This window comes from Ursus americanus, chromosome 25 (genome assembly GCF_024610735.1).
Source record: "Ursus americanus isolate L20-20 chromosome 25, mUrsAme1.1.p, whole genome shotgun sequence".
NCBI lineage: Eukaryota > Metazoa > Chordata > Mammalia > Carnivora > Ursidae > Ursus > Ursus americanus.
Window position 1 is genome coordinate 4,567,321 of NC_142151.1, and position 23,296 is coordinate 4,590,616.

The 23,296-nt window shown below is 36.6% G+C and overlaps 1 protein-coding gene across 2 annotated transcripts in view; it reads left to right on the forward strand.

The window, feature by feature from the left end:
• Nucleotides 1-663: 663 nt before the first annotated feature.
• The window catches only part of KDM5A (lysine demethylase 5A), a 96,083-nt gene continuing 73,450 nt past the window's right edge, over nucleotides 664-23,296 (forward strand). For both annotated transcript variants that reach the window (XM_045774505.2, XM_087855531.1), the window contains exons 1-8: nucleotides 664-1,296; nucleotides 3,821-3,898; nucleotides 5,206-5,328; nucleotides 13,232-13,402; nucleotides 15,385-15,519; nucleotides 20,879-20,984; nucleotides 22,171-22,262; nucleotides 22,872-23,030. In XM_045774505.2, the coding sequence (XP_045630461.2) occupies nucleotides 1,132-1,296; nucleotides 3,821-3,898; nucleotides 5,206-5,328; nucleotides 13,232-13,402; nucleotides 15,385-15,519; nucleotides 20,879-20,984; nucleotides 22,171-22,262; nucleotides 22,872-23,030 (1,029 nt within the window). In that variant the 5' untranslated portion in view covers nucleotides 664-1,131. The remainder of the gene's footprint in view (nucleotides 1,297-3,820; nucleotides 3,899-5,205; nucleotides 5,329-13,231; nucleotides 13,403-15,384; nucleotides 15,520-20,878; nucleotides 20,985-22,170; nucleotides 22,263-22,871; nucleotides 23,031-23,296) is intronic.

A 23,296-nucleotide genomic window follows, 5' to 3' on the forward strand; every position in this document is an offset into this window, starting at 1 on the left:
GAGGTTGCAAAGGGAGTATGAGGAAAAGCCCTGGAAAGGAAGTCTTCCTTCCAATAAATATTTAATACTGGAACTACATTTTCATGGTTTCTTCTTTAGTTCTCTCTACGTTATCGCCCACAATTTGGAGTAAGTGGAGATGTACAGTGGCACAGAAATTTTTGACAAGCAGGATCAGAAGGTTGCAATACCTTTTACAGCATATTGAGAAAGGTTTACGGAGCGTGTGGTAGAAGAGTAAAGAGCTTGCTGTTGAGATGACTTGGAGTCAATTGCTGGAAAAGCAAGGTCAAGAGCAGTTGCTTCCATGTGCACGAAAAGCAATTTCTAGATGGTGGCTAAGGCTGTCTGGCAGGATTTGAGGGTTAGATCCGACCCGAACCTGTTGTCATGGAGATGAGGCGGCTATAAAGTGGCCGAGCGAGAGTATTCAGAGGGGATACTAACAGACTAAAGAAAGAAGAGGCAGATGCCGTTAAAGTTAGTTACATGGAAAAAGACAGGTAGGTCAAAAGAAGCGTCGGTACCCAGCTAGCGAGATAGTACCTCCTAGAACTGGCCGGGTTTGTTTTCGTGTCATTTATACACAAAGGGGAACAGAACCCTCCTCACCGGAAGCAGAACCTCTGCCCTCTGAGGCATTACACATTCCTCCGCGCCGGAAGAGTGCGTCCCCCTTAGCCCCGGCTGCTTTCCTCTCAGCGCTCTCTTTCCTAAAGGAGAGCTCGTGGGACCTCCGGGGTGTGCCACTTGAAGTCGTCGGACAGCGCGGAACTTTCGCAGACGAGGAGACTAGAAACCACACCCGGCTGCCGGCAAAGAGAGAAAGAAGGAAGGCCCTACGACGAGGAGTCGCGTTGCTGCGGAGGAATTCTGTTTCTGTGGTGGCGGAGGGATTTGACAGTACGTTAACTTCCGGAAAAGTCCTGACCCAGAGAGGAAAAACCCCGAAGGAAACAATAACAAACGAGAAGAGGAAGCGATTGTGGGGTTCCTGTGTTGAGCGGTTCTTGTCCGAGAAGATGAGCTTCGGCCCGTGTCAGGAGACGTGAGAGGGTTCGGTGGGCTTCAGCCAGCCTTTCTCCACCTGTTCTTCCCGCCCCCCCCCCCCGAGGGGCCCCGGGTATTGCCATGGCAGGCGCGGGGCCGGGGGGCTATGCGGCGGAGTTTGTGCCACCTCCCGAGTGCCCAGTCTTTGAGCCCAGCTGGGAGGAGTTCACGGACCCGCTCAGCTTTATCGGCCGCATCCGGCCTCTGGCGGAGAAAACCGGCATCTGCAAAATCCGACCGCCCAAGGTACCGGAGACCGAGGAGAGAGGGAAGGGAGAGTGCTTTAGCTTTACTTTTCCGGTCCTTCTGCCCTTTCATATTTACTCTCTCGTTTCTCAACAACTAGTAGCTAAGTTTCTGGATGTTCTTGCCTTGGTTTCTCTTGCAGGCTTCTGTGGTAGGCTCGACTGAACGCGAGAGTGGTGTCCCAGGGGCCTTTCCGCCTAGAACTTGGGAGCTGGTACTTTTTTCTCCTTTGATTGTAGGCAAGGGTAACAAAAGACTTCAGGCCTTTCTTCGGCCGAGAAGGTGTTTGAAGTGTTAGGACATGACATGTTACCCTCGTGTACTGTGCTCTCTCATTATGGTGCTATAGTAACTATTTTTTTTAATCCAAGTTCTACTGATGCCTAATTTATTAAATATTTGCAGGCCTCATCTCAAGGATAAGGTTTCTTAAACGGTAATCTGAGATCTAGTTGTCCCCTAGGATGGTATTACCAAACAAGAACCGTAGACTCTTGCCGCAATGAAAAAGTCTTCCCAGGGGAAGAGAAGGAGCAGCATTCATTTTAGAATTTGGTGGTTTAAGAGGAATTAGTCAACAATAGAGGTGGAAGAAAACGTTAAATCTTTTGACATAAGGAACCAAGGTTCAAATATTTATGAATTGCAATTATTGCAGATAAGTGTTTGCCTGTGTGTTTTTTATAATCCTCAATCTTTAAGGCAAGGAAAGAAGATACTACCCTTTTGTGGGAATTAGTGCCCCAAGAGGTTGAGTGATTTGCTCAAGGTCAAAAGGGTTTTTTTTTCTTTACCTGTAAGACCATCGTTTTCCAAATGCTGTTCCTGGTCCTCTTGCACAAGGCTCAACCAGATGCTTGTTAAAAATGCAGATCTCTAGGCCCCTTTTCAGACTTAGAATACATTTCTGGATGTTGAAGTTCTAGAATGTGCTTTTCTAGCACGTACTCTCTCACTCACTCTTGATGATGCTTAATGCACATTAAAGTTTGTGAACTATTGCCTTTGGTGCTTCTTAAAGGGACACCTTGCAAAACTAGTTTTGTCTACTAGTTATAAGAATAAAAGATCAAGTACTGTTTTCCGTGTTGCATTTGAAAAAGTGTCTGCTCTCACCACTGACAACTACAGTGGTGTGCACCATAGAGCGTAGAAAGAGCTTAAGATAGGAGGGAAGAGGAGGAGCTAATTTAGCACCCATAGATTATTTCACTTAATATTCTTTGAAGTCCTAGTGGGTAAACAGCATCTCATTTTACAGATGAGACAAGTCTGAATAAGTTATATAACTTATCAAATGTATGATCTTGGGTGTGTGGCTAGGTAGATTTTGAACTTAGATCAGTCTCTTTGATTCTGAAACCCAGACATGCAGGTAAACCTGTTTGTGCTTAATGAATTTGATTAAGATTTATAAACTATTAATCACAGGCAAAAGATTAAAAGCTGATTGCTATGATGAGTGATGGTATATGCATTGCCATCCTCTTAAAGCTTCATTTAACTGTTTAGCTATCAAAATTGCCTAATACTGGCAAAACTTTTAAGCACTGAAGTTTTTCCTAAACCGTATTTTCATCTACTCTGTTGCCTTTATGAATAAGAAATTGTAATCAGGGTTCCTTTAGGTAAAAAAAAGTGTATATATGTGCCTTTTATTACTAAAAAGAGATGGAAATAATATGCCTTCTCTTTGTATGTTATATTATTATTAAAAATAAATCTTATTTATAAGCAGAATTTAATTTCAGTATTGGTGAGGTGCTTTAGTTTCCAAGATAAACATTTTTTTTGACTACTTCTCACATTTTTAAGTAGATTTACTATTAGGCCAAATCAAAATATGTTTTCTAGAACCCTGCTTGAATTGTGCTATCTCATGTCAGTAGTACCACAACTCCAATATGGAAATTGCCCTTGTTCTGTGGATTTGCTTCCCTTTTTTTTTTCCCCCCAAATATTTGGGTGCTGAGAAACCAGGCATTGAACAAAACATTTATGTAACATAGACTGTAAAGTGCTGTGTCACATTACACATGAATAAAAAAGATATTAACCAATTATATGAGTACTTTAAAAAATTACTTTTTAATCTTCAATTTTACCCTTTTTAGTTTCTTTCAAATTCTGTTTTGTTTTTAATTTGGTAAACTTAGATGTTTATTAGACACTGTGTTGTGATACATGAGTTCACTGCATTCCACTTGAGTAATTGGGGAAAGCATAATTGTGGCTTACAAATAATGGGACTGGTGAAATTTGAGGAGGATTTATAGATAAAATAATTTTAATAGTAGAACATGAGAGAGGAGTTCTGGAGATAAGTAATATTAAAAATATCTCACCTAAAAATATTACTCTTTCTGTTTCTACAATGAAAAACACTCAAAGTTAACTTGTCTTCATTATGATTTATGGCTATTTATGTCTTAAATTAAGGGAATGAATAATGCATTCTTTGATTATACATCAGTGTGTTTATATATATATATATATATATATATATATATATATTTCTATTTAGGATTGGCAACCTCCATTTGCATGTGAAGTAAAAAGTTTTCGTTTCACTCCCAGAGTCCAGCGCCTGAATGAACTTGAGGTGAGTGCTATATCGGGATTTCTGCCTCCTGATTCATTCTTAATGTAAGGGTTCTAGTAGAGAACGTTGAGCAACTCATGTACCAGGGCTTAGAATTAATGTTAGTTGGGATTGAATGGGAGGAAGTTCTTTTTCTTTTCTTTTTTTTCCTTTGTCTGTCTTTCTTTCTTTTTTTAAATTAAGTAGGATCCGCTTTGGGGGTGGAGCCCTACACGGGGCTTGAACCCACAACCTTGAAATCAAGACCTGGGCTGAGATCAAGAGTTGGTCGCTTAACTGACTGAGCCACCCAGGTGCTCCTGAATGGAAGGAAGTTTCTGATTAAAAAAAATTGTAAAAAGTAGTTGTTAACAGTTTTTCCACTTAACTGGGACTATGGGAAACTATCTCTAGCTATGTTTTTCATAGTGGAAATACCCAATGCATACTTGCAGAGACCTGAAATTCTTTTTTTTTTAATTTTGAGACCTGAAATTCTAAGTTCTACTTTCTTCAGCACTTAACTATTCTACTAAAATTTTATGTTAATGTTGGAAGATTCTGTCTCTTGGGGTCTTTGAAAAGTAGGTTTAATAGTTTAGCAAAGGTTTTCAAAGATTATTTTTAGCTTTAACAGAACTTTTCCAGGACTGTTAATCCGATTTATTAACATCTCTCTTTAAATATTACTAGTTGCTTCTAAATTTTCTAGATTGAAGTCTGTTTAAATATTGCTGTTTTTCCTCTCTGCCGAGTTATGGGAAGATACTTCAGTGTGGTAGAAAAGTGTTTCAGAGTACAATAGAGAAATCTTAGCTAGCTGAGGCTTAATATATCATAGTGAAGTTTCTTTTTTCCCTTGATGCTTCTGAAACATTTATTTTCTGAGATTTTAATCCTTTTTTTCCTTTAGTTTCTTGTAATTAGATACATGAAGGATCTTAATATCAGTGGGGTGGAGAATTGGTGTACCTGAGGTAGGCATATTTTTCTACGGATGAAATGATAGAATGCTTAGAGACAGAATAATCCAATTTACTAAATTTTCTGGTTAGCTTAAAGTTAAGCCAACTTTTACAAAAAAATTGCTTTGGTTGATAAAATAGAACATTTCTAATATATTAGAGTGACTTTTTTGCCTTAGTGAATAAAGTTTATTAAGAAGTATTGTGTTTCTTTATTATTGCCTTATTTTACAGGGTTGGACTAAGTAATAATGAAGTCTTTGGATTTCTTTAGAGAAATGAGTACCTTTGTTAAGTAAAACTCATTTATTTTCAATCATAACTTAATTCCTATTTCTGATTTCTGTTTTTTAATAATCTTAGGCAATGACCAGAGTGAGACTGGACTTCTTGGATCAGTTAGCAAAATTTTGGGAACTCCAAGGATCTACTTTGAAGATTCCAGTGGTGGAGAGAAAAATCCTGGATCTGTATGCTTTGAGCAAGGTGAGGCTTGCACTTGGTTTATTTTTTTATTTGTTTATTTTTTTAAAAAGACTTTGGTAGTCTTTTTTTTTTTTAAGATTTTATTTATTTATTTGAGAGAGAGACAGATAGTGACAGAGATAGTGAGAGAGAGCAGAAGCAGGGAGGAGAGGGAGAAGCAGGCTCCCACTGAGCAGGGAGCCCGACGTGGGGCTCCATTCCAGGATCCCCGGATCATGACCTGAGCCGAAGGCAGATGCTTAACCAGCCGAGCCACCCAGGCACCCATTGTATTGGTTTAGAAATTGGAACAGAGGCTAGTGAATCTGTGACATTAGGAATTTACAATAAACTTGATGAAAAACATTGTTTCCTGTGCAGGATTTGTTTGACAATGAAATGCAAGCATGAATAAATGTAAATGACAGATTTCAAAGTTATCTTTAAAATTATTTTATAATTTATTATAAGATTTAATGTATTTAATGACACAGATTAGTAGGCTCTGTGATAAACAATATGCAAAAGGAATGATACCAATCTATTCATATTACCTTGTGTTGAGTGTATAATGTTTTATGTTGACTTTGTCATCTTTTTTCTACTTCTTAATTGAAAATTTGTTATATTAAAAGTGATTCATGTTACTCACCATTCTCATGTGTAATATGTATCAGTTGTATTAATCTGTAAGGAGTGTTAATGGTTAACTGAAACCAGCATTATCCAGAATGAATAAGGGCTTGAAAACTTAAGGGTGAAGAGTTTAGACTAATTTTTGCCTAAACTTGTGTTAACTTTGTAACATTGTATTTCCTAATGTGAAAGGAACTAACTGACCTGCAACAGCATACCTTGAAAACATGTTTTGTTAATAAAATAATAAAAATTTATGAACCTTCTGACTTGTGAGTGAAGATAGCTTGATTATCTGAGGAATTTTGCAAAGTATCTTTTTCTGTGTGGTATCCTCTGATTGATAGTTACTGTTTTGGAATAAAATGTTATTCAACTTATATAGAGTTAATTTTGGAGATTTCACTTTCAAGGAAAGACAAGACAAACATATTAAGTTACTTTCTGTAATACATTCTAAATTTAGTGTCAGGTCAGAATGCTCTAAAAATTTTATATTGAATTTTATACTAAAATTTAAAAAAAGATTGTATTTAGCTGACGGCTGGTGAGCATGTCTGGAGTTGGTGTTATTATAGACATGATTTTGAAACACTTTGTTTTCCACTACTTTATAATGGGAAGCAAATTTTCAGTTCTCAGTCTCAGTCATTCAGTACTCATTTTGATGGTTTCCTGTGTTGATTAAATTATCACATGGTCTTATTATTTTTAATAATAAGTGTTACTTGAGATGTCTATAATTTAATGAAGTTTTACATTAACAATTACTGGTTTATGATCAGTGCAGCAAGGAACATTCATTCTAGCCCTTAAAAACTTTTTTTTGGTCAGTGTAATACCTTTTAAAATATAAGGCTTAAAATGAAAACCAACATTCTTCCTCTCCACCTCTCTACTCCCCTTCCCAGTCCTCAGAACTAATTACTTTCAATTGTTTTAGCTGTTTCTGACATAGATGTTTGTATTTCCAAATAATATGCTCATGCTAGTTCTTCACTTTTCAGTTTTAAATATTATACACTGATTTTCTACTATTAGATGTGGAGAGTGGGTGTAAGAAACCCAAATCCTTACATACTACCTGTTCCATTCTAGTGTAGTTAGATCAAAAATGTTTTTTAAAGATTTTATTTTTAAGTAATCTCTACCCCCAACATGGGGTTCCAACTTACAACCCCCAAATCAAGAGTTGCTTGCTCCATGAACTGAGCCAGCCAAGTGTCCCAGATCAATTTTTAATTAATCAAAAATTATTGCTGTGACTGTAAATACCAATATTATTTGTACCTGAGCCTTATAGTGTGCTATGATTGTTTTCCTTTTACCAATTTTTATTTTCCTTGGAGTTAATAATCTCTCTCCCTGTTTTCATTTTCTGAGTTTTCGTCGTAACCATCAAAAATTTATTTTCAGATTTTCCAACAGCAGTATAAATCTGTCCCTATGCTTTACCTGTCAGGTAATTTATCAGTTCCATTTTCTTCTTGGAGCCATTTCTCTGGAGTTCTTTTTTCTGCTCCAATCCAGATCTTGTTTTTTAAGGTCAGCTGTCAGCTTGGAATCTCCTTTTGCTGTTTTCATTCTGGGAATTCCCTTCGCCTCTCCCCTTATTTCAAGTCTTCATATTACTTGGTTTCCTTCTACTTTGGTGAAGCATTTTTTTCCTATTAGTTTCATGAACAAGAAGATAAATAGAATGTAAATATTTTGCTTATCTAAGTGTTCTACTCTTACACTTTAGTGGTAGTTTGGTGGGGTTTAGAAGCCTAAATTGTAAATCGATTTTCTTTAGTATTTTGAAAGCTTTACTCCGTAATCTTTCAGCCTTCACTGTTGCTGTTGAGAAGAACGATGCTATACTAATTCTTGTTCCTTCCTATGTGGCTTTTCTTTTTCTTGAAGATGTAGAATCTAATCTTTATTCCCAGTGCCTTGAGATTTCAGTTGTATATGCATTGGTATGTGTTTATTTTCATTGTATACATACATGTTTATTTACTTATTGTTTTGCTTTTTATCACATTTTTAAGCACTTAACAGATGGACATCTGTTCCTTGATGTTTCATCTTTGCTCACCTCTTATCCTTGAAATGAAAGTCTGGAACCTTCACTAATTTTAAAGTCCAACTGAACATTTAATAATGAACAAAGCTGTTTAAATTTACCTTTTGTTTTTGTCTAAGTCTTCATGAAGTTTATTGTAAGCAGGGTGATCATAGGGGAATTTGTGAATTGTTCTAGTCAATGATTCTAAGACTTTCGTCTTTTTGCTGTCTTTCTCAGTGGCACAACTGTGTAGGAGACCTCTCCAGGCAAAAGCAAAATTTTGGTAGCCCTTGATCTCAGATCCAAGCTTAGCTCCATGTAATGTGCCATTTTGTCTTCCTCCATTTATACCCAAACTACTGCCTTCTTCATAGCCTTCCTGATACCCTTCTCTATGAAACCACTTCTGAGGAGAGAATGTCCGCTATCTCATTTAATACTTTTATTGCACTTGCTAACTTCTTCTTCTTTTTCTTCTTTTTTTTTCACTTGGTATAGGCACTCAGGCATGTATGTTTATTTATTTTTTTTTTTAAGTAACATATAATGCATTATTTGTTTCAGGGGTATAGGTTTGTGATTCATCCGTCTTACACAACACCCAGTGCTCCACACAATACATACCCTCCCCAGTGTCCATCACCCAGCCACCCCATCCCTCCACCCTCCTCCCCACTTGATAACTTTTCTTACCTGAACTCATGTCTCTGAGGTCTTACAACATTTCTAGTATTTTTTGTATTCTTTGATAATGTCTTCCACTTATCTTTTCTTTCTGAACTTTTATCAGTTGGATGTTAGACCAATAACTTGATGTAAGACTATTAGAGTATTAGACTGATCCTATAGTTTGTTTACCTATTTCTCTTAAGTTAGAGTCTTTTCTTTTCAGATTCTCCTGAGAGTAAATCTCTAGTCTTGTCCTGTGGTTGGAGAGCAGTAGTTGCCTGGCTGTGCTGACTGGAGGACTTCTAATTGCCTTCATACAGATTTTCAGCCAGTCCTGTTCTCTGTTTATTGCCATCTCTGATTTTATTTTATTTTATTTTTTTAAGATTTTATTTATGTATTTGACAGAGAGCAAAAGAGAGAGCCTAAGCAGGGGGAGCGGCAGGCAGAGGGAGAAAGAAAAACAGGCTCCCCAACTGAGCAAGGAGCCCAACTTGGGGCTCTCTCCCAGGACCCTGGGATCATGACCTGAGCCAAAGGCAGATTCTTAACCGACTGAGCCACCCAGGCGCCCCGCCATCCCTGATTTTAAAGGGACTGCTGCTTTCATTTCTTAGGCCTTTCCAGGCTCTACTGGAAAATCTTCTCCTTGCCTTTCTTCTATTGAAGGTGCTTGGTTGGTTTTAGTTACTGCCTGCTAGAATCACTTCTGTATCTGCTTTCTCTTGGTCCTATTCCTTTTTGTTCCTTTACTGTTTTTCAGCCGGGGCTTGAGAAGGAGCTTTTAAGTAGAAGACTACTACTACTTTATGTCTGTTAAGTTTGTCTCCTACTGGCCAGACTTAGTTTTACACTGGATGGAAATTTGGCCTTGATTGACATTATTCTTTGGTCAAGTTTTGATTAGTGGCTTGTTTCCATTTTATTTTGTTCAGTTTATCTTTGCATGCCATGTATCTTTTTATAGGGCATGGCTTATAAGTGATATTTTTCTAGTGATAATGGTGTGATATATTTCATGGCAAAATGTTTGGAGTAAATGGTTTTATATTTTGAAATTATAACATGATAATTCTTGAATCTGTCAGCTGAAGAAAAACAAGTGTTAAGTTTCGTATGTTTTTATAGTTTCAGGCCCTGTTAGATCGTTAAAGTGTTGTATGTACGAAGCCAGAGTCACAATGTTGATTTCTTTGTGAGACAGTTTTATCTTACTTCTTAGCCATACCCTGTGCTGGCTGTCATTTTCACAGCTGCATGTCATTAAGCATCTTGACTGGGTAGGGCAGCATGACTGGATCCATGCAGATATATCATTTCTAATGGAAATTTAGCTTAAAGTGCTTTGCATACAATCCAGAGTAGTATATAATGGTGAAAAATGTATTGTATAATGAAGATTACTAAGAGAGCTTCTGTTTCCTTTCGGACTCCTCCCCACTTGCTTCAACCACATTGGCTTCCTTATTGTTCCTCAAACATTTGAAGTATGCTTCTAACATGGGGCTCTGGCTCTGACTATGCCCTGTATATCTGCTTGGGTAACTGCTTCACCTTGAAGGAGTTTTTGCTGAAATTTCACCTTTATAATGCAATTTTTTGTAACCGTTTAATACTTCGGTTAAACCCTCACTCTGCTACTTGTGAGGTCTTTTAACTGTTTTTTAAAGTTTCTTCTATCGGATTTATCACTTTAAATTTTACATACTTTGTTTACTGCCTGTTTTTCCTGCTGGAATGTAAGCACCATGAGGGCAAAGGTCTTTGTTTTATTCACCGATGTATCTCAAGCACCCAGAACAGTACCTGACAGTACAGAAGCACTGGAAAGATGTGAATGAAAGGCATCCTGATTCACGCACTTGCTTCCAGACAGCCCTTAAAACACCCTCATTGTGTTTTCCTCTACACTACAACATTGGAAAAATCAACTTTTTTCTCTTCATAATTTTCCCCTGGCTAACCTTTTTAAACAGAGATGGCTTGTCTGAAGACGTGCTGAAAGAAGCTAAAGAATTAGAGATATGTTTAGCTTTTGTGCACGTGAACTTATGTGTTCCCCCCAAGCTTTCACATATTTCAGCAGAGGGAAATTTTGTTTTGGTATAGGTTCATCTTTGCCTATAAGAGCATCGTAGAGTACAAGAGCTGAAAACGTTCATTTATTTGTAGCATGCACTTCCACTTGCCCACACACACAGACATTATAATACTGCTAGTGTTGACGCAGTGCTTATTTTGTCCTGGTGCTTTTCATGTTTTATCTCATTTATCTTCACAACTGCCTCATAATGAAGTGTAAGTGCTGTTAAATTATTAATATTTTAATAATAGTGAGGGCTCCGAAGTGCAAATTATGACGTAACTTGCCCAAGGTCACACAGTTAAGTAGTGGACCTGAGATTCGAACTCTGGAAATCTGGCTCCACAGTCCATATTCTTAACCTTTTTATAAAAAATTGTTAAAATATGCATACTATAACAGTGAACCATTTTTTTAAGTGTACAGTTTAATGGCATTAAGTACATTCAGAATATTGTACAACCATCACTACTTTTCATTTCCAGAACTTTCCCTCTCCCTTCAGGCCCCTGGTAAATCCTCTATTCTACTTCCTCTCTCTATAAATTTGTTTATTCTAGGTATTTCATAGAAGTGGAATCATGTAATATTCATCTTTTTGCGTTTGAGCATAATGTTTTCAAGGATCCATGTTGTTGCATGCGTCAGTTTCATTCCTTTTTAAGGCTGGTTAATATTCCATTACATGCATATATCAGATTTTGTTTATTCATTCATCTCTTGATGGGCTTTGAGTTGTTTCCACCATTTGACTGACTATTGTGAGTAATGCTGCTGTGAACATTGGTTTGCAAGTATCTGTTTAAATCCCTGTTTTCAGTTCTTTTGGGTGGAATTGTTGAGTCATGTAATTCTATGTTTAATTTTTTTCTTTTTTTTTTTTTTTAAAGATTTTATTTATTTAATTAACAGAGATAGAGACAGCCAGCGAGAGAGGGAACACAAGCAGGGGGAGTGGGAGAGGAAGAAGCAGGCTCATAGCTGAGGAGCCTGATGTGGGGCTTGATCCCATAACGCCGGGATCACGCCCTGAGCTGAAGGTAGACGCTTAACGACTGTGCCACCCAGGCGCCCCTAATTTTTCTTTTAACCTTTTTTTTTTTAAAGTAAGCTTTATGCCCAGTGTGGGACTTGAACTCGCAGCCCTGAGTTCAAGTTACATGCTCCGCCGACTGAGCCAGCCAGGCACCAGTCTCTTACTTTTTTTGATACAGAGAAATAACAGTAGTGTACACTCAAGAAAAATTTTTTGACTTCAAATAGCTATGTCACAGTCCTTTTTATTTTATCATCAGTCAGCGGAAGACTGCCTATATTTTATTTTATTTTATTTTATTTTATTTTATTTTATTTTATTTTTTTTAAAGATTTTATTTTATTCGACAGAGATGGAGACAGCCAGCGAGAGAGGGAACACAAGCAGGGGGAGTGGGAGAGGAAGAAGCAGGCTCATAGCGGAAGAGCCTGATGTGGGGCTCGATCCCAGAACGCCGGGATCACGCCCTGAGCCGAAGGCAGACGCTTAACCGCTGTGCCACCCAGGCGCCCCGACTGCCTATATTTTAAAGTGTGAGAGATGTACAGTATCAATTTCTAGAAGATAGGGAACCTTGATATATGTATATTCTATATAGCGCCTGGTTTGATGTGAGCATTCAACCAAATTGTCCAATTTATCTTAACTGAATGTACATTAATACATTCTGTACTATATTTTCTAGTAAGTCTTCCGCCGTAATCTGATCTCTTCCCATCATTCCTTCATAACCTTCCATGTAAAACTCCTTTTGAAAAATTATAGCCTTTTCCAAAATGGCCTCTGAATCCATTGTTTCCTTGACATTTTTGTTAAAATTCTATAAGGTATTTGGTACATTTCCCAATTTCAGGATTTATGTTCATTTTATACTATATAACTTATATTTATGCTTATGTTTATTTTTGTTGTTTTTAATTCTTATATTTTGAGTTCCTTGGGATATTGAGTATATAAATCTGTTTAGTTTTCTCAAGGTGTATATGTACAAAGTGTAAATTCATTAAATGTTTTTGAATGCTTAGTTCATTGAAAATAGGCACATTAACATTAAATAGTGGAGTTTAAAACTTCCGAAAATCATTCTTTTTTTTTTTTTTTTTTTGACAGAGAGAGAGACAGCCAGAGAGGGAACACAAGTGGGGGGAGTGGGAGAGGAAGAAGCAGGCTCCCAGTGGAGGAGCCCGATGTGGGGCTTGATCCCAGGACTCTGGGATCTTGCCCTGAGCTAAAGGCAGATGCTTAATGACTGAGCCACCCAGGCGCCCCTCTGAAAATCATTCTTTATTTCAAACTTTAAATGTTGACACGTTTGAATTTTGTCAGATATTTGTGGAAAGGAAATTAGAATTCTAAGCTCAGAATAATTTTTCTGTTTAGCAGGGAAGATATAGAGTCAGAATACATGAATCTGCTTGCTTTCTCTAAATAATTTTTACTTTCTTTTCAGATTGTTGCCAGCAAAGGAGGTTTTGAAATGGTCACAAAAGAGAAAAAATGGTCTAAAGTGGGTAGTCGCTTGGGATATCTGCCGGGAAAAGGAACTGGGTCTCTTTTGAAGTCACATTATGAAAGAATTCTCTACCCATATGAACTTTTCCAGTCTGGTGTCAGCCTTATGGTGAGATGCATCTTTTTTTTTTTTTTTTCTTTTTTTTAGGGGTGGATAAATCCAGTCTGCCAAATATGAATGTTATTTGTTAGCAGTTAGCAGTTCGCTAAGCATAGCCAGTTAAAAAGATTTCTCCGGGTACCAAAATTTGGGGTAGCAAGATGTGGTTTAAAAATTGCAGCTGTTTTTGGTGGTTTACAAGATAAAGGCTAATGGGAATGAAGGGTGTGTTCTTATTTATTTAAAATAAATTCTCATAACTTAAGCTTTCTGAAAAATTCCTCCTCTTGGTTTCGTGTATTAACAGCTTTATTGAGGTTACAATTTACATACTGTAGAATTCAGTCATTGTAAATACACAGTAAGCTTTAATAAATTACACGTTTATGCAGTAATTGCCAAAGCTCAGTTTTAGAATATTTCCATCAGCCCAGAAAGTTCCTTTGTGTTTGGTTGTAGTTGGTTCCTGTTCGTATCCCCGAACCCAGATAAACACCTGATTTGCTTTCTGGCTCTGTAGTTTTTTGCCTTTGTAGAAATTTCACATAGATGGAATCATACAATATAATTTTGTGTCTGGCTTCTTTCACTTAGCCTAATGTTTTCAAGGTTCATCTATGTTTTAGCCTGTATTAGTACTTCATTCTTTTTTATGGCTGAGTAATAGTCCATTGTATGGACATACCATATTTGTTTATCCATTTACCAGTTGGTGGACAGTTGGATTGTTTCCAGTTTATGGCTATTATGAATAAATGCTATGAATATTCATGTATAAGTCTTTGTGTGGACATATGTTTTCATTTCTCTTGGGTAGATACCTAGGAGTGGAATTGCTGGGTTATATGGTAAGTTTATGTTTAACTTTTTAAGAAACTGCCAAACTGTTTTCCAAAGTGGCTGAACCATTTTACATTCCCACCAGTAATGTAGAGGCTTCCAGTTTCTTCACGTCTTTGCCAGCACTTGGTATTGTCAGTTGTTTTGCTTATAGCCATTCTAGTGGGTGTGTAGTGGTATCTCATTGTGGTTTTAATTTTCATTTCCCTAATGACCAGTGGTGTTGTGCATCTTTTCATGTGCATATTAGCCATTTGTATATCTTCCTTGATGAAGTGTCTGTTCTGATCTTTTTTTTTATTGGATTGTTTGTCATCTTACACTTGTTTGCTATATAATCTGGATATAAGTCTTTTATCAGGTACATGATTTTATAAATACTCTCTGCTAGTCTCTGGTTTATCTTTTCATTTTTATAATGGTGTCTGTTTGAAGAGCAGTTTATTAATTTCCTTCCCCCCTTCTATGGATTGTGCTTCTCTTGTCATATCTAAGAAACCTTTTCTTAACCCAAGGCCCCAAAGATACTTTTTGTTTTTCTCTAGAAGTTTCATATTTTAGCTTTTATATTTAGGTCTGAGATCCATTTTTTTTTTTTGTATGTGCATAGTATGAGGTAAAACTACAAGTTCATTTTGGAGGAGAGGGGAAATGTATATGTATATGAATATTCAGTTGTACCAGTATCATATGTTTAAAAGACTACTACCCTTTTCCCGTTGATTTACTTTGGCACCTTTGTTGAAAATCAGTTGACTATAAATGTGGGTTTATTTCCGGTCTCTCTTTTGTGCTTTGGTCCATGTATTTACCCTAACACCAATACTATACTGTCTTGAGTACTGTAGCTTTATAGTAAGTTTTGATATCCAATAGTGTTAGTCTTCCAACTTGGTTCTTTTTTTTTTAATTTCCAAAGATTTTCATTTCCACATAAATTTTAGAAATTGACTTTTCAATTTCTACAACAAAAGCCTGCTGGGATTTCAACAGGGATTGTCTTGAATTTATAGATCAATTTGGTAGGTAGAATTGTCATCTGGTTTCATGTAGTTTTGGGGATTTATTGGAAATTTATTATTTCTCCCCTGATTCTCCAATCTGATTTCTTATCAGTGAACCTGCTGTCTTTCTGTGCTCTGATTCTTTAGGGTGTACAGATGCCTAATTTAGATCTTAAGGAAAAAGTAGAGCCTGAGGTTCTTGGCACTGACGTCCAAACTTCCCCAGAGCCAGGCACAAGAATGAACATTCTACCGAAGAGAACAAGGCGTGTCAAGTCTCAGGTATCAACTTCCATGGGTCATTTTTAACAGGAGTTTTAAGTGCATTAACTGCAGAACAGTGATGTGGTTATTGGAGGCATTCACATACTATTGTTGTTTAGACTGTGAAGAAGAGACCTGTCTTTCATTTACCATGAAGATGAACAGGGAAGAAATTGTAAAATTCAGTCTGATTTGATTTAGAAAGCTTTTTGTTAATTTTGAACAGTTTTGATGAGGAGGACAAATCAGATGGTGACTCTGGGTACGGTAGGGCCAGTGTTATCGACATGCTGATGAACTGTAGTATATTTTATTTTCGTGGTTAGCAGAAATGAGAGGAGTAGGAAAGGGTGGTTTTAGTTTTCACTCATTCCTTTAAAAGCTAGAGTGTAAGTTTTAGTGTTTGAACCTTTCCAGTGTTAACTTCTTAGTGTTCTTGTAGCCTAAAATAATTTCATCAGAAGAAAAATGCACTAATTTCTTCTTGTCTGCATCTGTCCTCCTTTCCCCATTCTCATTTGTGGTCCTCAAAGTGTGTTTTTAAAGTTGTTGTAAAGACAGGTCCGTAGGGGCGCCTGCGTGGCTCAGTAATTAAGCGTCTGCCTTTGGCTCAGGGCGTGATCCTGGCGTTGTGGGATCGAGTCCCACATCGGGCTCCTCCACTGGAAGCCTGCTTCTTCCTCTCCCACTCCCCCTGCTTGTGTTCCCTCTCTCGCTGGCTGTCTCTATCTCTGTTAAATAAATAAATAAAATCTTAAAAACAAAAAATAAATAAAGACAGGTCCGTAGGTTGGGACAGTTAGATGCTGCTTTCCTTGCTCTGAATTTATGCTCCTTGAATAGTCTCCTGAATAATAATTTAGCTTCTTAGGTACTTTGATAACAGAAAGGTAGGTGTCTTGGATGGAGAACGTGAATTTAATGGGAATTCATTGAAAAGTGAATTTTAAATTTATGTTTATTAGTAAATTACCAGTATGTAATATAAATTGTTCAGTAATTCATAAATTAATATTTTGTTGCATTATAATAATATAATAATTGTAATTTTTATTTATCATGATGAGAATTCTTAGTTATAAATCATTATAAATTAGTGAACTCTGGTTTAGTTGTTAAGTGATTTTTTATTACTGTGGTTGATCTCAAAAGTTCTAATCATCTTTGGGTGTATAGTGATGATTCTGTTTCAAGACCCGAAACACTTGAAAATTAGTCTCTGACTTGGTGACTCAGTTTTGAAGAGTTGACCCAGCTGGCCCTGCTCCTCTAATCAGTTGACAGCTTATGATGAAATTTCTTTTTGATGTTCCTTCTGAAACCATGGAAAAGTCCTGCTGCTTATTGCCTATATATAAGAAAAGGACAGTATAGATTGTTTTTACCTATTGTAATAATTGGCAGCGTAGTCAGATTGTTGATACCAGGTAGAAACTAGAACCATTGTAGGCTTTTCAACGAAGAATTTGTTCAGCTCACAATTTGTCCTTAATTACTGTATTGCCTAGTCTGCCTCATTCCTCATTCTACCAGAAAGAAGAGGCTTTCTGGTAGAACTCCTTCGACTTCTTGCCCCATATACAGAATTGTTGGTATTCATTCTTAATTTCTGTCAGTCTCTGTGGGCAAAGGGTAGCCTTTGTCTCTAAGGATAATCTTCCCACATCTGTTCTGGCTTCTTTAGGGATTTTAATGTATCACTTACAAAATTTCTCTCTCCTACCTCTTCTGTCTGCTGGACCTCCTCCTACCCCCAATGTAAACGTGTTTAAAGTCTTTGTCATCTTAAAACAAAAACTCCCTTCCTAGATAGTGCCTTACTCTTTGCCTCTTTTTATGAAGTTTCTTGAAAAACAGTTGATGTTGTCTCAGGTTCCTCAGTATCTGTTTAGCTTTCATACTCTGTAATCTGACATTGAGCTAAATCATTTTATTGAAACTGCACCACTCAAGTTACCACTGAGTTAATAATTGTCGAAAGCTGAGGATCTTTTTTTTATTTCTTATCCTTCTTCATCTCTGGTCATGTATACATTTAATACAGTTGTTGACTTCTCTCCTTGAAATTCAGTTAACTTGATTTTTCTTTGGCTTCGTGATGCCTCTCTCCTGGTTATCTTCTTCACTCTCTGACTTCTCCTCAGTCATCTTTGTTCTCTCTTTCCATTGCCCTTTACATGGAATTTTAAGTCTTTTCCTATCTTTGCTCTCCCTAGCTATCTTATCTACCCTGTGATTTCGAGTAGTACCTGTACACTTAAGACTCCTAAATATGTCTTGACACGCATGTTTCTTTTCTGTTTGCCAGGGATGTGTGTGTGTGCATATAGTATATGTATACCCCTGTATGCATATTGGTAGCCATTGGTAGCCACAGCAGGTATGCTGAATTCAGTACATCTCAAACATTATCACCTTCTCTAAATCTATTTTTCCTTTGTTATTTTCTAGCTTGGTGTCCATGACAAGCACAGCCATCCAATAGTCTCTTAAACAAGAAACAGAAGTTATGAAAGTTATCCTACTCCCCTTTCTTATCTCTATCACATCACTGGCTTTACTGTTCTGTCATTTTTATTCTTTTTTTTTTTAGATTTATTGATTTTAGAGAAAGAGAGGGAGACAGAGAGGAATGAAAGCGCATGCCAGTGGGGGGAGGGGCAAAGGGAGAGGGAATCTCAAGCTGACTCTCTGTTGAGCAACAGAGCCTGATGCAGGGCTCTATCTCACAACCCTGAGATCGTGACCTGAGCCAGAGTCAAGAGTCGGACACTTAACTGGCTGAGCCACCCAGGCACCGCTGGTATGATTGTTTTTTCATCTGTGACCTCACTAGTGAGCTTTTTGAAAGCTGGATTCAGCTTTCAGAGCCAGGTTTCTCCATTATACTTATTCTCTTTGTAATAAAAGTAATCAGAGTAAACTGTAAGACAGTGTGAATAACCTGTCTCCCAGTTATGTTTTACCCAGTGGTTTTCGCATTCATTGGTGATCCTTACGTGAATTAGTAGTAACGCTGGTCGTTGCAAGCTGGGTGATTTTCTAGCTCTGTCATTTTCTACATCTTTTAGCATTTTTCTTTAAAGGAGAACTCTTCTCCCACACTTTCTTGAGATACTTTTTTCATACAGTAAAATGTTTATATCTTAAGTGTATAGTTTGGTGAATTTTGATGAATGTGTTTACCCATGGAACCAAGACTGACCCCTGCTCCTTTTTAGTATCACTGTAGGACATGATTTTTGAAAAATATAATGTCTGGGGCGCCTGGGTGGCGCAGTCCTTAAGCATCTGCCTTTGGCTCAGGGCGTGATCCCAGCGTTCTGGGATCGAGCCCCACATCGGGCTCTTCCACTGGGAGCCTGTTTCTTCCTCTCCCACTCCCCCTGCCTGTGTTCCCTTTCTCGCTGGCTGTCTCTGTCAAATAAATAAATAAAATCTTTAAAAAAAAATAAAAAAAAATATAATGTCTTATAATTTATTACCATCTCTTATTCCTTTTTTATAATCCTGTTGTTCCAAGTTTGGCTAATGGGAACCCCTTCAAGCTGGTTCATGTTACTCTTTTGACATGTCTCCATCTTTGTTTGAGCACTTGTTTAGCACAGAAAGGCTCATTGTCTTCTTGCCTTGCTTAGACCTGGAATTAGCCGTTTCTCCATGGAATTCTGCTTCATTTTAGTGTGAAATGATATATAGAGACCAAGATCTGAGTACAACGTGTGCTTGTTCCTACTGGGATGCCATTGCTTTTGTAGGTCCTTTTAGTGGTTAGGTCTGGGAAATAAAATTTAAAAACATTTTCAGAAATGGACTGATAATTCCAGTTCTAATCTAGCATCACAAAGTTCTTTTGATTCACATTGTGGCTCTTTTCCTACCTCTCGGATTTGGAAACTTAATTTATTTCTATTCATCTGTTTTAACTGGGCTGTTTAAGACTATAAAATTTCCTGTGATCACTGCTTTAATTTATTCTGGAGATTCTGATTTATAGTCTTTTTTTGTTATCATTTTTTAATAGGAAGTTAAAGATTTCTAGCAGGTCTTTTTATTTTTTTATTTTGTTATTTCTAGTTTTTATTCCATTAAGATCAGGTAATGTCTTATTATTTCTACTTTTTGGAACTTTATTGCCTGTCTGAAAAGGTTGTTGTGAGGATTAATTGATTAAAATACTTTTATATGGTACATAGTATCTACTCAGTGTATGTTAGGTTTTCTTATTATATACTGTGCATTAATAGTGATGAAGAATGTACAGTGTCATGTTTATCATTGGACTGTAAAGATAGATTAGTATAATTAAGTCAGTCTACTGAAGTTTAAATATATATATTTAAATGCCATTTTGGTTGGTTTGGTTCTTATATAATCATAGACTTATAAAGTCTGTATTTTAACCTGATTTATTTTTATTTTTATTGACTATATTTTAAGTAAGTTTTAGTTATTTACTTAGTGTATATTCAGAGTGTATGGTCCATCTGAATTCACGATGTAACACTTGGCATCTATCAGGATGCTCTCATCTTCAAGTACTAGAGTGCCAAATGACATCAGCTTAAACATTAACAACACAGTTTTCACATAAGGACACATTTTTCACATAAGATTTCCAGAAATAGGTAGCTCTAGGATTGATGCAGCAATGGCACATTGCCATGAAGGGCCCAGGCTCTTTCCATCTTTCTGCCTTGCTTGCTTCAGTGTGTGGGTAATGTATCTCTTCCTAATTGCAGTGCAGCTGCTTGAGTCCAGCACAATGCTTTCACCAGGCTGAATCTCCTAAAAGTAGGGAAGGAAGTTGGGGTAAAAGGCTTATTACTCTTTGAGAAGCTTTCTCTTTTATTAGAAGATGGAAATCTTTCCCAGAGGCTTCTAGTAGATGTTCTGTATGTTTCATTGGTCTGGACCGGGATAACATTTCTACCCTCAGCTAGGCCATCACTAACAAAGAGAAATGGCATGATTGGCTTAGGATAATCATTATTCATCTAATAGGATGGGCATATTGCCTTCTGATCAAAGATGGGTGTCCATTAGCAAGGTAGAAGTGAGGATTTCTTTTATTATCAGTATTATACTGGTTATAACCAGTGGCATTTGTGTCTGGACAGAACCTAATTGACAACTGTGCTTTTAATAAAGATTTTCTTTTGTGGAAAGGAAGTTGGGTGTTGCATACTGCTTGGATGACTATTCAGCTGTTGTAATGAGGCAGTGAGTGGATTTAGAGAGAAGTAGTAAAATATGTTTTTCTTCATATTGAAGAGGATCTTGAAACTTTTCTCGGGTAAGAAAATAAATATGTGATTAGATGTGATTAGATAATGTGAGGTTTTTTTGTTTTTTTTTGTTTTTTTTGTTTTTTTAGTCAGAATCTGGAGAAGTGAACAGAAACACGGAATTGAAGAAACTTCGAATTTTTGGGGCTGGGCCTAAGGTCGTGGGCCTAGCAATGGGAGCAAAAGATAAAGAAGGTAAAAATCTCTTATTCGGTCACGAAAAGAAACAAGGTATAGCCATATGGTTCTAATAAGATTCAAATAACATTTGAATTGCAGTCTGCTTTGGGATTTTTCTTATGAGTGTAAACTTGGAACGTGGTTCCTAGACGAATCACCTTTTATGGCATATAATCTTAAATTTAAGTCTTGAGGAACCATATTTTATTGAATTTTTATAATATTTGGAAGAGACAAATTGTCCTTTTCCATGTCTAATATGTGACACAGAAATTTATAGTTTCTGAAGGCTAGTTTAGGAAAGGATGGTGAAATGAATGGTTCTCACCTGGTGATCTGTAGCTTATAACTTTAAAATTCAAAGACTGGATTCTCTGATTTTTAGTATCAGAATATACTGTGGAGAGCTTATGATTTAAATTCTAATTCTGATTCTGTTATTTTTCCATAATTGCCTTGATATATATGACACTTCATTTAAATAAACTCTTTATCTGAGGAAAGCCTTGTACTCTCAGCTTAGTGTGTTTGAAACTTTCTGTGAGTAAAATTGCTAATGCAAAGATCAAGTCCCACTATTCTCTTTATGTATGTGTCAGTTTTAGAACTCTACAAAGATTGTTTTGGATTTGTTTTTAATGTATATGTATTTAATGAAATGCTATAATCATAAGTCATATTATTACCCTTTTCATGATATATGAGAAATTAAGTCACAATTCAGATTGTGGATGAGAACTCTGGAGGGTCAGATGATATTGTCCCATCACTCTAAAACATTCAGTGTGATAGGACCTACTAAATACATTGTGATGTTTATTATCACCCTTCTAAGAATTAAGCACTTTGATTATCTTTTTCATTCTTGTACTTACTGCATTGGCTGGCAGTGATCTTAAAACTAGTCTCAAATTAGTCCCTGATAAGCACTACATACAGGCAGTATAGAATTAGTAGATAAGCTCTCTGGAGCTTGATTGCGTGGATTGGATTTCCAAATCTGCCACTGACTGGCTATGTGATTTTGGGCAAGTTATCTAACTTCACTATATTTTAGATTCTTTATCTTCAATGGGAATAATAGTATATCTACCTCATAGTGTTTTGAGATTTAATTTAAATTATTTTAAATAGTGTCTGGTCCATAGTAAGCTCTCAACATTAGTTTTTACTATTATTATATAACTATTTTTATTTCAAGATGAGGTCTCCCGAAGACGAAAAGTTACCAACAGGTCAGACGCATTTAACATGCAAATGAGACAACGGAAAGGAACTCTCTCTGTTAACTTTGTAAGTGTTCTGAGATGTGTCAGGAGGGAAAGGATTTATTTTTAGTTTTGCACTTTTTATCTCGCTATATATTGGTATGCCGTTTAGTTAGTTCGTTTGGTTAGAAGACTAGATGGTAAATCTAAAGTCGCAGCTTTCATTTATGTAATGTGAACCTCACTTTGTCTGTTTACATTGACTCTTCCCCAAGTTATACTCACATATACCTTGTGAGTGAGAGAATGAATATGAATCTGTAAATTCTTGAGCTGTATTGTAGACAGTGCTCAGTATTCATTCTCTACCAAAGAGTGTTTGTGTATAGGAAGGATGACGTGGTGTATTTTATTTATATAATTGACTTTCAAGTAACCTGGATTTGTGGTCTTTCTTTATTCCGATAACTTGATAACACTTTTATTAACTTGCCTGTAGAAGCACTGAGGTAATTGAGGAAGTTTTATGAAAAGTTGTCTAAATATAATCATTTAAAAGATATCCAGGATTTAAGTTATGTGTACTTTTAGTGTACATTATTTTGTTTGTTTCAGTTAAGGAGTTCCTGGTAAAAATTTAATATTATTGTTATAGAAAATAGACTTTTATTTTATCTTGTTTGTTTTCTAACAGGTTGATCTCTATGTTTGTATGTTTTGTGGTCGGGGAAATAATGAAGATAAATTGCTTTTGTGTGATGGATGTGATGACAGCTATCATACATTTTGTTTAATTCCCCCACTACCTGATGTGCCCAAAGGAGACTGGAGGTGTCCTAAATGTGTTGCTGAGGTACAAGCCTAACCTTTACAGATCCTTTTTTAATTAACAATAATGATGTGCACATACACACATACAGTAAACCCATTGTCAAAAGCTCTTGCTTTCTTCTTCAGTGTTTAAAATCTCTAGGATTTTTTAAGAGCAGTATTGAATGAAAATATAGTAATTGTGTTGTGGCAGCTCACCTTTCAAATGTTCTTTTTCTCCCTGTTGGTTAGATAATTCGGTTTATTGCTGTAGATGAATGATACTTTTATTCAGAAGGTTCGTATTCC